We start from the raw sequence: 15,328 nt of genomic DNA on the forward strand, positions 1-15,328 counted from the left end.
TTGTTGTCCTTCTTCTTCTTCTTCTTATTATTATTATTATTATTATTATTATTATTATTATTATTATTATTATTATTATTATTATTATTCAGGTGTTTTCAGACTTTTATTTTGAATGTCAGGTCTCCATACGTTTCATCGGCTTCATGGTGAGTTTGAGTCCATCCCGTCCTGGTCTGGATCTGGATCTGGATCTGGATCTGGTCCATCTGGGTTTGTTTAACCTCTACATGTATCCAGGTTCCAGCAGACTGACGGTGTTCGGAGGGTGGATGTGGACTCTCGTGGGGTGGATGCTGTGGATGCTGTGACAGGAGGTAATCTGTCCTCTGTCCGTGGAGGTCACACCGAGCTGCGTTCACGGACCCGGCGATTTAACCATGTGTCCTTTAACTCCTACCGTAGCACGAAACCGACAGCGATTTTCCATCATTTTCAGATTTATTTAATGTACCTTCTCATTTCGGCGTGTATTTATATGACGTACAAGGCTTCAATCTGATCGAAAATAAACTTTTTATTCGTGATTGACGCTGTGATGGACGGAACATGTCCATATGGGCGGAATTAGGCTCATTAGAGGAGCGAGTTAGAGGCAAAAAACGGGATTTTTAATCAAATTAAAGTTGAATATTGAACAAAAGAAGATGCCGAATTTACACAGAGGAAATGAGCATTTAATTAATGTCAGAACTTGTGTTAAATGTGAGCTGTAGTACCGGAGGAAAATGAAAAAAAACGTTAAAATAGTGATTTTATGAAGCAGGTTTGGTGAGTTATTCCCACCAAGAGAACAGGAAGTAGACCAGAATAGACTAGACTAGAATAGAATAGAATAGAATAGAATAGAATAGAATAGAATAGAATAGAATAGTTTATGTCATTGTGTGCACAATTAAATTAGGAGTGCTACTGCAGTCAGTGGGAAAAAAAAAAGAAACAACATGTAAAGAGAATAAGAATATTGCAAATATGAAATTACAAAAGCTAAAAAGTAAAATAAGAAAATATTTTTTAAAAAGTAAAATAAGTTGAACTAAAGCAGAACAAAATAAAAATAGACATAAAATATAAATAAACACAATATCAACAGAAAATGGGTTAAAAAGGATAACTCTGTAAATAGAATCGTTTATTTATCTGATTTATAATAAACCCTTAGCGACGGTTTTCATTCCTCATTTTTTTGGATAATTTTATTCATGTGTGTGCCATGAATTTGAGCGAGATTCTTCATTTGTATTTTATGTTCTAATCTCCTGCTCAGCTCCTACAGTAAGTCTAAAAAATACTGTGTACAAGCTGAATTTACACTCATACTGTTATGAGGAAAAGGATTTAGGATTGAAACGCACTCGAATCAACGTAGAAATAAACAGCACATTTTAGTGGTTAACGATATGAGGATTTGACACAACACAAAAAATAATAATGCATAATGAGGACTGACTTTCTTTATGTCCAACGGTTCATCTATCTCTTACCCCCCACCCCTCCACCTCCTGTGGACCAGACTCTACCATGGCCCAGATGAGGAAGAGGTTCTCGTCTGTGTGCTCATCTTCATCAGCTGAGGACGACAGTGCAGACCTGTATGACTCTGTCCCTGATCCAGCAGCTGAACAGGATCATCCATATGCAGCTCTGCTCTGGTAAAACTGCACTGATACACAGACCTGTACTTCACAATACTGTGTTTATCACCTCTGTCTAATGTGAAAACCCAGCTCATAAACATTTACTCTATGCACTTTAATGTTATTTATGTGCCTGTTTCCACTGAAAAATTACATTTTACTTTTGCACATTAGAGTCTAATGTTACACCTTACTGTTTAATTATCCAGATTTGTACCAGTTCTGTTTTGTTTACATCTGATTTATTATGTATAGTGTATTTGCTCTTCTATCTATCTATCTATCTATCTATCTATCTATCTATCTATCTATCTATCTATCTATCTATCTATCTATCTATCTATCTATCTATCTATCTATCTATCTATCTATCTATCTATCTATCTATCTATCTATCTATCTATCTATCTATCTATCTATCTATCCTTTCTAAAACAGGCTTATTACTTTACATTTAACACATTTCACATGAACTCTCTGTTACTTTCATTTTACAGTTTTGTGTACATTACCAACGTAAAGACAGTTTCAGTCTAAAAGGATGGAACGGTAACAAAAAAATACAATCCATTAGTAAATATTTGCACAAGGAGTGTCAAACATACGGCCCATGCACCAAAGGGTCCAATCTGGCCCATGGGGTGAATTTGTGAAATGTAAAATTTACACTGAAGATATTAACAATCATTGATGTTAAAATCATTTTAGTTCAAGTTCCACAAACAGAAAAGTAGGATTTAAAGTGTGTCAGACCAGTCAAACAATAATGTAATAACATATAAATAATGACACCTACAATGTCTCTTTGTTTTAGTGTAAAAAAAAAAAGAAAATTGTTTGAAAATATTTACATTCACAAACTATCCTTTAACAAAAAATATGAATAGCATGAACAACGGGAAATGTCTTAAAAGAAGTAATTGCAAGTTTGTCATTATTAAATGTTTTGTGTATTTGTAGACCTACTGTGATCTGTGCATGTACATTAAGCACCTGTGTAAATTATAAACTGAGATGCAATATTTCTAAATTGCGCTTATTTTTCTTAAGAAATTTCGGATCGTTTCCTTTTATTCATATTTTTTAAAGGATATTTTGTAGATGTAAACATTTTCATCATATAATTTTACTTTTTTCACTCTAAAACATAAAGCTGACATTTTTTTATTGGTCATTATGTTATTATTTTACTGGTCTCCCTGATGTAGAGTAGTCCTGTCGTGATGTTACAGACCTTCAGGTTTAACCCTATTATTATATCAGTGAAGACATTAAAGCAGTGGTTCCCAACCTTTTTTGGTCCTGACCCCATTTTAACATCACAAATTTCTGGTGACCCCAGACATTCAAAACAGAGATTTTTTTTTTTTTTTGCTAAAATTAATTTGTTTTTGATTATGTAATAGTTTGCTACACTATGTTGCAAATAAATGTTAATTTTAGGCAACATTTAGGCTATATAATGTATATTATTATGGACAGAGGACGAAAAGTCAGGTGTAGATTACTGCACAAAATGAGAATTTTATTTTCCTTGGTCAGGATATGTCCAGTCAATCCAGCTGTGATTTACAAGGAGGACAATTAATACTGAACAAACAAGAACTCAAACTATGAATTATGAAAGAGCTGCAGCATCTGAAACTGACCACAATGAACATTTGACACTTAAACAGAACCACAGTGCTGCAGTTTCAGACTCAGTTTGTCACGTCTTTTATGGATTGGGATTGTCTCTCTCCACTCACCATATATTTTTTATTGGTAAGTTTTTTATTTTTTTATTTTTTATCAATTTCTAGAAATTTCAGGTGACCCCATTTGAATTCCAGGCGACCCCACGTGGGGTCCCGACCCCAAGGTTGAAAAACACTGGATTAAAGGTACACTTCCATATCTGACTCTTAAACCTGTATGTGTGTCCAGTGTCCACCAGGTCCAGGACTCGTTGCTCAGTTCCAACAGCAGATTCACCGCCTACAGAGGAATCCTCAACTGGATCATCATCCTACTGGTCGGTGTCTCGTCTCTTACATTTAACCGTTTCAGTTCCATATTCACTGAAGGTCGTCAGATTCACTGTGGGGCTGCTTCTGATTTCCAGGTGTTGACTCATGCTCACTTGTTCCTGGAGAATTTTATACAGTGAGTATCAACAGAACCAAACATACATGCACTGAACATGACTAACGTACACTGGATTAACCTTTGGCTTTAATGTCACAGTTACTTTTACAGATAAATACAGAACAAATCCTCAGTTTAACCCTTTCATTCCTAGTGTTCAGTCCAGTGTTCTTCTATTCTCCAGCTGTTCTCTTGTATATTCATGGTTTGGTTGTTTTAGTTCCATATCAGCTGACACAGTGGACACTGGTGTATCATCCCATACACTGACACCTATTGGCATGTTGGGGGAAGCGCATTTATTTAATTAATTTTTTTACTCATAACCAAGATGGCCGACAGGAAGTCATAAATACTGAACATCCCAGGAATATCTGGTAAATCCTTCTGTATCAGGAAACAGAGGTAGGAAGAATATGGAAGCATCAAGTAACAGCTAAGGATTAATATCACTGGTCAAAATTACACAGATTTATTTTATATCGGTAGAAATTTGTGATTAATCCCATGTCGACTAAACTGGACGCCATGTATCAGTGTCTGTATTTACACTGTAATTCCTATCATTACTGTAACTTTACTGCTCTGGATAAACCTGATCTGTATTAATATTAGAGGAAATCAATTAATTCACATTTTTTTGTTGTAGGTTTTTTTTCTTTTTTTAAACAAAAAGAGTTTTTCTAGTGAATCAAGGTTTCAAATTTTCATTCATTTTGTTGATTATTTTCTCCATATTATTTATTATTTTATAAATTTTCTTATTCACTTTTGTTATTTTTTTTCCAGTTTAGTTCAGTTTGTGGCTTATTTTGTTAATGTTACTTATAATTTTGTTGATTTATCATATTTTCGTTCATTTTACTCATTACTTTGGCCGTTTTTGTTTATTTTGTTGCTTATTTTATTCTTTTTTACTTTTTTTTTTTTGCTTATTTTTTCAAATTTTTTAAACAAATTTTTTATTAAATTTTTTTGCATATTATCTCCATAAAGCGCATAACAGCTAGTATTAGAAAATGTTAAAATGTGAGGAAAACATCAGATTAACAGCATTAAAAAAAATTATTTCATAGTTTTCATCATTTTCTGTTATAGGTTTGTTTAACACATAGTTAAACTCATGGTGTCCAGGTGAGTGGATATTTTTATAACCACTCAAAAAAAAAATTTATCACATTTTTTTTTCATGCCTGAAGAGGATTAAAAACACTCAGGAAAAACATCTCGACTACGGTTTTCATAATTCATGCATTCATTCTTTCAGATCTCAGACAAAAATAACAAACATATTCACTTTTTGACATTTTCATCATTTTCTTGCATATGTTCAGAGTTTGGTGTTCATTTACTTCTATTCCTCTAAACAGACATGGGTTTTTGATCGATGTCAAAAAGGTCCTGGAGCATCTTCTGGAGGAAAACTGTAACTGGCCGTCGGTGAACCTCATACTGGGTGAGAAACCTAAAAGCAAAATGGAATAAATACAAACACAGATCCACACAGAAGACAGATACAGGCGTTAGAATGACGCTAGTGTCAGTGTTTGTGTTACAGTTTTGTTACATCCAAACAAATATACCTGAAATATAAACCAATTTTCAGAAAATTAGTGACTAATTAGTGAGAGTCAATGTTTCCATCCAGATGTGCAGATATAAATGGTTAATCATGATCATCCTGGTTTAAAGCGTTGACAGTTACATGTAGATTTTCGTATTTTAACCTTCAGCTGCACGAGTGTCTTCTATAATGGGTCAAAATGACCAGATGTTAAATATAGACCAATATGACCTAAAGGGGGTCAGACCGGTACAGTAATAACAGAATAATCCATAAATAATGTCAACTACAAACTTTCCTCTATGTTTTTTAAGTGAAAAAAAGTAAAATGACATGATGAAGATGTTTACATTTTTAAAGTATCTTCTAAAAACTGCGAATAACCTGAAAAATCTGAAATTTCATTAAAAAAATAAGAGCAATTTTAACAATGTTCTGCCTCAGTTTTATCATTTACACATGTACACTACCAGGCAAAAGTTTGGACTCACCTGGTTTTTCTTTATTTTCATGACTGTTTCCATTGTAGATTCTCACTGAATGCATCAAAACTATGAATGAACACATATGGAATTATGTAGTTTAAAAAGATGTGACAAAACTCAAAGCATGTTTTATATTTTAGATTCTTCAAAATAGCCACATTTTGCTTTTATTACTGCTTTGTGCATTCTTGGCATTCTCTCACTGAGCTTCATGAGGTAGTCACCTGATATGTTTTCCAAAAGTCTGGAAGGAGTTCCAAATGATGCTGAGCAATTGTTGGCCATCTATGGTCCATCTCATGTCATTTAAATAAGAAGGTGAGTCCAAACTTTTGCCTGGTAGTGTACATTATACAGATCACAGTGGATCTACAAATACAGACAACAGTTAGTAACAGAAATAATACTGTTAAAAAATTCCACTTACTTCTATTAAGACATTTCATGCTCATATTTGTTTTTTGTGAAAGGATGGTTTGTAAATGTAAATATTTTCATGTAATTTCCTTCTTTTTTTTTGCACAAAAACAGAAAAAATTGGAGTTGTCCTTATTTATAATTTATTCTGATAGTATTTTACTTTAGATCATGTTTGTTTGTATGTGGATGTACGTTAAACACCTGTGTTTTTCCTGCCGTAACATTTTATATAATCTGTGTTAAAATGTCTGTAAGATAAAACCAACCGCATCATTGAGTTTGTGGTAAATGTGTTTCTTCAGCTGCCAACGTGTTCACCGTCGCTGCTTTACTCTTTGAACGGTTTCAGGAAAAGGTGAGAGTGACTCCGCCCACATCCTCCACCTCCAACTACAGGTTTTCCAGTTTTCCTTCTCCATGTCCTGTTCTGTTTTCCATCAGGGTAAACTGTCCCCCGTCAACAGCAGACGTTTACACCTGTTAAACCTGGCGCTGCTCGTGCTTTTTCCTGCCGCTGTGATCGTACACGAACCCACAATATCAACAGGTATCAGCAACATGTACTGTACGTGCATCACCTTTACAGTGTATTTACAGGATTCAGTGGATAAAAATGAAGCTTTTCCCCAGAAATACATCCACTTTAACCCATAAAGACCCAGTGTTCCCTCTGTGGCAGTTCCCAAAGGAGTTTTTTTCTCTATATGTAACTTTTCTTAAGTGTTTTATCACCATTTATTTTAATATTATCGTCTGTATTTGGCATTTTTCAGTGTAAATCATGTATTTTCCTATATTTAATTCACTGGTCCTGTATATGTTCATAAAAGCTCAGATTAAAGTTGACAGTTATTATTTCAGAAATAGACAAAACTGAAGAAAAAGGGACTTTTTCAGTTAAATCTAAAAAAAATCTAACAAAAAATCCCAAACATCTACAACCTCATTTTGCTGATGGCACTTATTATTTTTCTCTTTTATTTTTCCTTTTGTTCATTTTATTGATTACTTTTGCCGGTATTGTTTATTTTGTTGCTTTTTTTTTTTCTATTTCATTTTAGTAAATGTTTTGCTTATTTTCCGCCATATTTCTTTTGTAAATGTTTTATTCATTTTATTTATTATTTAATATAAACCCAGTGTGTCCATCTACTGTCATTAGTCCAACTCCATGGGTTTTACTGGTGAATCAATGTTTCAATTTTTTATTCATTTTGTTGATTATTTTCTCTTTGTTATTTATCGTTCTGCAAATTTTCCTATATTCATTTTAGCTCATTTTGTTGTTTTTATTTTTTTAAAATTTAGTTCAGTTTGTGGCTTATTTTGTGAATGTTACTTATTATTTTGTTTAATTTATTATTCATTTTTGTTGCTTATTTTATTTTATTTTTTGCTTATTTTTTCCACATTATTTATTATTTTGGAGGTTTTTATTCATTTTTGTTCATTTTTTTTTATTATTCATTGTGAAAGGATAGATTTTAAATGTAAAAATGTCCATGTCAATTTAATTTTTGCACTAAAGCAAACAGGAACATTTGGATTATTGTATTATTTCTAAGTTATTATGTTAATGTTTTACTGACTCCCTTTAGATCATATGTGTCTGAATGTGGAACCTGAACTAACATGAATATGACGCCCCTGCTGTAGATCAGTGTCAGTCTGTAAATCATGTCCAGTAAATAACTTTTGTTTTGTTTTTCCCTCTTCTTCAGGTGGGGCGTTGGTGTCTCTGTGGGTTTACACTGTTCTGGGGCTGAAGCTTTACTCATACCAGGAAACCAACAGCTGGTACAGACAGACTGTGTCCATCCACGCAGGTGCTGTTGGATCAGAAAGAAAATACACACATGAACCAGAACTGCTGATGCTCAACTACTTTTATTTGTGTTTTTCAGACACATGCAGTGATGACTCCAACCTAACGTTACCAGGTGAAACCGTCTTTTCATCCATTACACTTGGTTTGAACAGACAAGTTCATTTACCTTCGGTTTCTGTCCACTCAGATCTGTATTATTTCCTTGTGGCGCCGACGCTGTGTTACCAGAGACACTTCCCACGTACGTCCACTGTCCACATCAACAAACTGCTGCACAGGACGCTGGAGATGGTGAGTTGGACAAAGAGTACCTGTACCTGTACCTGTCCCTGTTCCTGTACCTGTACCTGTACCTGTCCCTGTACCCTGTACCTGTACCTGTCCCTGTCCCTGTACCTGTACCTGTACCTGTCCCTGTAACTGTACCTGTAACTGTACCTGTACCTGTCCCTGTCCCTGTCCCTGTCCCTGTCCCTGTCCCTGTCCCTGTCCCTGTCCCTTTTCCTGTTCCTGTCCCTGTCCCTGTCCCTGTCCCTGTCCCTGTTCCTGTCCCTGTCCCTGTCCCTGTCCCTGTCCCTGTCCCTGTCCCTGTACCTGTACCTGTCCCTGTAGCTGTACCTGTACCTGTACCTGTACCTGTAACTGTACCTGTACCTGTCCCTGTCCCTCTCCCTCTCCCTGTACCCTGTACCCTGTACCTGTACCTGTTCCTGTTCCTGTTCCTGTTCCTGTACCTTTACCTGTTCCTGTACCTGTACCTGTTCCTGTTCCTGTACCTGTACCTGTACCTGTTCCTGTACCCGTACCTGTTCCTGTACCTGTATCTGTCCCTGTACCCTGTACCTGTACCTGTAACTGTACCTGTTCCTGTACCCGTACCTGTAACTGTACCTGTTCCTGTACCCGTACCTGTTCCTGTACCTGTTCCTGTACCTGTCCCTGTACCTGTATCTGTCCTCTGGCTCTCTAAGGTGGACCATAAAAGGCCTGTTGTTCAGAACTGGGACATCCACTGACAGTGGACGTTAAAAGTGCTTCCATTATTTCCAGTATGGTTTTGTGTGAGGACTCTGTTTTTTTTGTATGAAATAAACCTGCCAGTGGATCTGTGACGTGTGTTAACTGTGGCCTTTTTATACCTTTAGGTGATTGTTACACAGATCATGGTTGGAATCGTTCAGCAGGTACGACACCTGAAGTGTGTTAGTGTCTGTTTTTATTCTGACTGTTACTTGAGTACTTTTTATAAGTACACTACCAGGCAAAAGTTTGGACTCACCTGGTTTTTCTTTATTTTCATGACTATTTCCATTGTAGATTCTCACTGAAGGCATCAAAACTATGAATGAACACATATGGAATTATGTAGTTTAAAAAGATGTGACAAAACTCAAAGCATGTTTTATATTTTAGATTCTTCAAAATAGCCACATTTTGCTTTTATTACTGCTTTGTGCATTCTTGGCATTCTCTCAATGAGCTTCATGAGGTAGTCACCTGAAATGTTTTCCAAAAGTCTGGAAGGAGTTCCAAATGATGCTGAGCAATTGTTGGCCATTTATGGTCCATCTCATGTCATTTAAATAAGAAGGTGAGTCCAAACTTTTGCCTGGTAGTGTACTTTTTACTTGCTTATTTATTTCGAATATAACATTAAGACCAAACAACAAAAAGATTTATATAAAAAGAAAGGAAAACATTCGAAACAGAGTGGGATGAAATTTAACTTATCATCTCATTATGTGGAAAAAATGGTCTAAAAGACAAAAGAACAAATATGTAAGTCAGGTTTACAGTGACTGTAATGATGAAAAAATATCATGTATATGCTCTAATGTAAATGTAAATATACCTTTGTGTATGAATAACCCAGTGTGTTCTGTGTTTTCCAGTGGATCGAGCCCATCTTCCAGAGGTCAGAAATGTCATTCACAGTGAGTCAAATCAATCCTTTCTACTTTAATATGAAAACAAAGACATAGTTCCATGTGTGAAATGCACCTGTTTTCTCATTATTATTTCACCCTAGAACATGGACATCCTAGTCAGAGTGGAACATCTGGTGGGTCTAGTGGTGAGTAACATATGTGAAATATGATAAACTATATATGTACATACATCCTCTGAACATACAAGGACCATTTTAGAACATGTTTCATATGTATTACAACTGCACTATTCATCTACTCATAATGTCAGCATCTGCATTAATATAATCAGAGGTTTTATGTAGTACTGATGTTCCAAACTCTGACCAGCAGGGGGCAGTCTGGTACCAGAGCACACCAATGAACCAACCCTGTGCCTCAGTTAGTCACTGAATAAAGGATGAAAGCCAATGTTCCCACACATCTGTATTATGGAGGCATCAAGTTTTATTAAACTAAAATTCATAGACACTTATTTTAACAGTCACTAAAATAACACTGTGTTTTATAATGTTAATGTGCTGCATCAGCCGATAGTTTACATGATAGCTCTGTTAGCTTAGCTCTGTTTTTTTCCACCTTATAAACACATAATTGTAATTACGCGCAACAATATTTCTGCATACATATAAGATAAGATGAGATAAGATAAGACTTTATTGATCCCACCGTAGGGAAATTTAACAGTTTACAGCAGCAATATGCAACACACCAGTGCAAAAGAAAGGCATGTAGAAATAAATATTCTTAAAAGTATAAAAGTGTAAGTATAAAATTTAAAGGTATTTATAGAGTGATTGCACATATACATGATGTGATATATTTTATTATATTAATTATATTATTTATATTATATTTCTTTTGTGGTTGTCGGATTGATAATAATTGTCTAGTATATATTGTACAAATTGCTGTTATGTGTTTAATAGAGTGTTTGATATGTATATTTGGTATATATATGTTTAAATATATTTATATATTATTGTGTATATTTAGATCTATCTATCTATCTATCTATCTATCTATCTATCTATCTATCTATCTATCTATCTATCTATCTATCTATCTATCGTTCTATCTATCGTTCTATCTATCGTTCTATCTATCTATCGTTCTATCTATCTATCGTTCTATTGTTCTATCGTTCTATTGTTCTATCGTTCTATCTATCGTTCTATCTATCTTATATTTTCTTCGTAGGCACCGACCCATTTCCTGGTTCTCCTCTTCTTCTTCCTGTGTCATTCATACCTGAACTTCTGCGCTGAACTCCTGCGCTTCGGTGATCGTCATTTTTACGGAGACTGGTGGTCAGTTTTACCCACATCATGGTTTTATTTGTTGGATTCACAGCTCTGGTTCTTTACTGTTAATGTGCTGCTGTCCTTTTTAGGAACGCTACAACACTGATCTCTCTGTGGGAGAACTGGAATATTCCCTTTCACAAATGGTGTCACAGGTAAATGCAGTTTATGATGTGCAGTATTTGTTTGTTGTTTTTGTCTATTTATTTTCTTATTACTTATTAATATTTCTATTATTATTATTATCATTATTATTATTATTGTTATTTACATACTTATATTACTTATGTATCATTGTTGCAACTACTATTACTATTATCACTTTATTATATTTTTATTATTTTTACTATTTTATTATTACGACTTTATTTATTATTTCAACTAGTATTTTCTAATGTGCAATTATTGTTGTGCTGATGCTGGAACCTTAATTTCCCGAGGGATCCATAAAGTTGTAATCTAATTGAATCTAATCTAATCTGATCTGATCTAACTCCAGGTGTCAGGTTGTATGCAGGTCACATGACTGTGCTTTTGTGTTGAGGTTTTCTATGTGTGTTGAATCTGTTTTATCTCTGGTTAAGACACGTCTACACCAGGCTGTTGGAGAAGAACATTCCGTCTTCGCAGGCAGAGTTACTGGTGTTTCTGATGTCGGCCGCTCTATTTGAGGTAACACTTAGATATAATGCCAGTTTAAAGTCTGAAAACAAGCATCACAGCTGGGGTTAACGTGACAAAAACAATGTAATATGACACAAACTGCAGAAAATATCATTTCATCTTAACCCATAAAGATCCAAACATCCACTGGAGACACAAACCATCTACTGATGTAAATGTTTGATATGTTTAATACAATAAATTTGACTTCTTCCACCCGAAAACACAGAGAACAATTTTTAGTTGTCATTATTTATAGGTTATTAAGTTATTTTACTGATATTGGACTGAATGTGACCCCAGAACTGTCTGGTTTAGATGAATAATCTTAATGTGATGCATGATGGGATTCCAGTATCATGTACGTTTGATGTAATTCTTATTCCAGTGACTCGTTTCCTGTGTTCTTTCAGTTTGTTTTTGCTCTGCCGCTGCACAGCTGTCGACTGTGGATCTTCATCATGATGTTGTGTGAGGTGAGAATTTATATCATTTCACACAAATTTAAATTAGATTAGATTAGACGAAACTAGAATAGAATAGAATAGAATAGAATTGATTGATTGATTGATTGATTGATTGATGTATTTATTTTGAACATGAATGTCAAACAAGAAAATAAATAAACAAAACACTTAAACATAAGACATATAATTCATATTCGAAAAGGAGTGAGAAGAAGTACAATTTATAAACTCCTACCCCTTCTCCTTATATAATTAATAACAATAATAACCTTCCTAGTCTAAGCAGATCTATACACTATGCCATAATATGACTGATACTTACTAATAAATAATTAGGTTTCTGGTTTTACATTATTATGAACAAATATAATATGATTTACATAAACACGTAATACAATAACACATATATGTAAATACATATTCATAAACAGATCTATACACACACATATACGCCTACATATATACATACACACATACACACCTATACATACATATACACACACTTACCACATACTTGTACATCTTTATATCACCCAGTGATCCCCAAGCCCTCCCTCATCCCTGTACCTCTGAAAAATGGTGTCTTTGTACCTCTTTTTAAATTCTTTCATGCTATAGAATAGACTAGATTGAATTAGATTAGATTAGATTAGACTAAATTAGACTAAATTAGATTATATTAGACTAGATTAGATTAGATTAGATTAGATTTGCTAGAACTTTTTTGATCCCACAGGAAATTAAGGTTCCAGTACAACACAATACTAAATATATACATGTAAGAAATTTTACAAGAAAATAGGAAAGAAAATAGTAACAGAAATAGCTATAGAAACAGTAGTGAAAGAACAGTGTCAAAATATTGCAAAAATTGCAAAATACCTTTGTATGGTGCAATAAAATGTATTTTTATGTTCTGTAAGTAAAATACACACATCAATTATAAAAACAGTCAAGAATAAAAATATAAAATGTAAAAACACACACACACACACACAAAAGTGAGTCCAGTATCAGTAAAAGGTGCAGAATGTACAGGTGACAGTAACAACTCTAACGTCCAGTCTTTTTCGTAGTGTGGTGTCATGTCCTGAGTGTGGGGTCCGTTACTATCTTCACCTCAGGTCGTGGTCGTGTGGAATGATCATATTTTAATTTGAACAGCAGATGGCAGTATGTACTGTTTGAATGAGGCCTCAAGTAGTGAACCCTTTGGTGAAGGAAGCCTCTGTGGTTCATTTGACCAACATTAATGTCCTCTAGAGGGCGACATTTCACAACCTGCACTAAAGAGGGTCTTTTTCTTCAACGTCTGGAAATCTGTGGACTCTTGTCAAATATTATACTATCATACTATTCTAATCATGTATAATCATATATGAATATTAGATGACTGCACTGTTGGATATTTGAACTGTGTTTGATCATCTGTTTGTGTAACTGTGTCTTCTGCTTCAGCTTTTCGTTGCCGTATTCCTTGGAGGTTATTTCCAGGGTAACTATGGTAACGGGTTGGTGTGGCTGTGCCTGCTGCTCGGTCCTCCTCTGGCTGTGACCACCTACTTCCACGACCACTACGTCAGCTTTCACCACCCGTCACCATCATCATCATCATCACCACCTGGACACGTTTTCCTGCAGCTGCGTTGATCATGAAGGTCCAAAATGTTTCCTCTGGAACTCTTTCAGCTGTAAATACACATAAACTGTATGAAACAGGGGCGACACAGTGGTGCAGTGAATAGCACTATCGCGTCACAGCAAGAAGGTTCTGGGTTTGATTCCATCCAGGTACCTTTCTGCGTGGAGTTTGCATGTTCTCCCCGTGTCTGTGTTGGTTCTCTCCAGGTACTCCGGCTTCCTCCCACCATCCAAAGACATGCACTGATAGGTTAACAGGTTCATTTAAATTGCCCATAGGTGTGAATGTGAGGGTGATTGTTCATCTCTATATGTCATCCCTGCAGTGAACTGGCGACTCGTCCAGGGTGAACCACGCCTTCGCCCATAAGTAGCTGGGATAGACTCCAGCACCCCCATGACCCTAGTGAGGACAAAGCAGGTTCAGAAGATGAATGAATGCATGAATGAATGTATGCAACAGACTCATTATTAATCGTTATTCCACAGGATTAAAGGATCTATGATATAGAATGAAACATCTATGCAATAAATCACTGCTTTACTCTGGCTTTGTTGTTGTTGTTTTTACCACAGGTTTGTCAAACATGACTGAAAATCACCTCAATCATATTATTGTTCAGTATCAGACAGGTCTTTGAGTCCTCAGATCATAACCCTGTAGGCGCTAGGCATGATGGGTAATCACTTCACCTCTGCCTCTCTCCTCACTCTGATTTTAACCATCTTATAGAAAAGTTTAACCAGAATTTAGTTCATTTGAACAGTGGTTTAGACTCACCTCATCACCTTTTACTGTTTAGACCATGCCTTAGTTTGGTTTTATTATCTTTTAGTTTATTTTATCCACATTTCAGTTTAGTTTTACTGTCGTTTTACTGGTTTTACCGACCTCTAGTCTGTTTAAACTGTCTCTTCATTAGGTTTTTACTAGACTTTAATCAAGTTTGACTATCTATAAGTCTGGTTTAACCATCAAATAGTTTGATCTTACAATATTTCAGATTTCTGTTCCCAAATTTTAGTCTGTTTTAAGCATGTATTTGTATCTTTTCCTCTGGTTTTACCAATTTTTACTCTGTTTAAACCATCTCTTAGTTTGGTTTTATTATCTTTTTGTTTATTTTATCCACACTTTAGTTTTACTGTCTTTTTGGATGGTTTTACTGACTTGTAGTCTGTTTAAAATTGGTTTAATTTTTTACTAGACTTTAGTTTAACCATCCATAAGTCTGGTTCAACCATCTAATAGTCTGGGTTTTAC

At 35.0% G+C, this 15,328-nt stretch overlaps 1 protein-coding gene across 2 annotated transcripts; it reads left to right on the top strand.

Annotated features, from left to right (window-relative positions):
• Nucleotides 1-163: 163 nt before the first annotated feature.
• LOC115421450 (diacylglycerol O-acyltransferase 1-like) lies at nucleotides 164-14,267 on the top strand. Of its 2 annotated transcripts, none has more exons than XM_030137344.1 (18): nucleotides 164-369; nucleotides 1,514-1,652; nucleotides 3,564-3,651; nucleotides 3,742-3,782; nucleotides 5,135-5,220; nucleotides 6,536-6,588; nucleotides 6,675-6,780; nucleotides 7,955-8,059; nucleotides 8,138-8,173; nucleotides 8,249-8,352; nucleotides 9,207-9,245; nucleotides 9,954-9,995; nucleotides 10,091-10,135; nucleotides 11,190-11,299; nucleotides 11,383-11,448; nucleotides 11,878-11,965; nucleotides 12,370-12,432; nucleotides 13,882-14,267. In XM_030137344.1, exons 2-18 carry the CDS (start codon nucleotides 1,522-1,524, stop codon nucleotides 14,071-14,073), a joined length of 1,395 nt encoding a protein of 464 aa, XP_029993204.1. In that variant the 5' UTR covers nucleotides 164-369; nucleotides 1,514-1,521; the 3' UTR covers nucleotides 14,074-14,267. The 2 variants fall into 2 exon arrangements, with proteins under 2 accessions (XP_029993204.1, XP_029993205.1); XM_030137345.1 differs by having other exon boundaries at nucleotides 164-317.
• The last annotated feature ends 1,061 nt before the right edge of the window (nucleotides 14,268-15,328 follow it).

Source organism: Sphaeramia orbicularis, chromosome 6 (genome assembly GCF_902148855.1).
Source record: "Sphaeramia orbicularis chromosome 6, fSphaOr1.1, whole genome shotgun sequence".
Lineage (NCBI taxonomy): Eukaryota > Metazoa > Chordata > Actinopteri > Kurtiformes > Apogonidae > Sphaeramia > Sphaeramia orbicularis.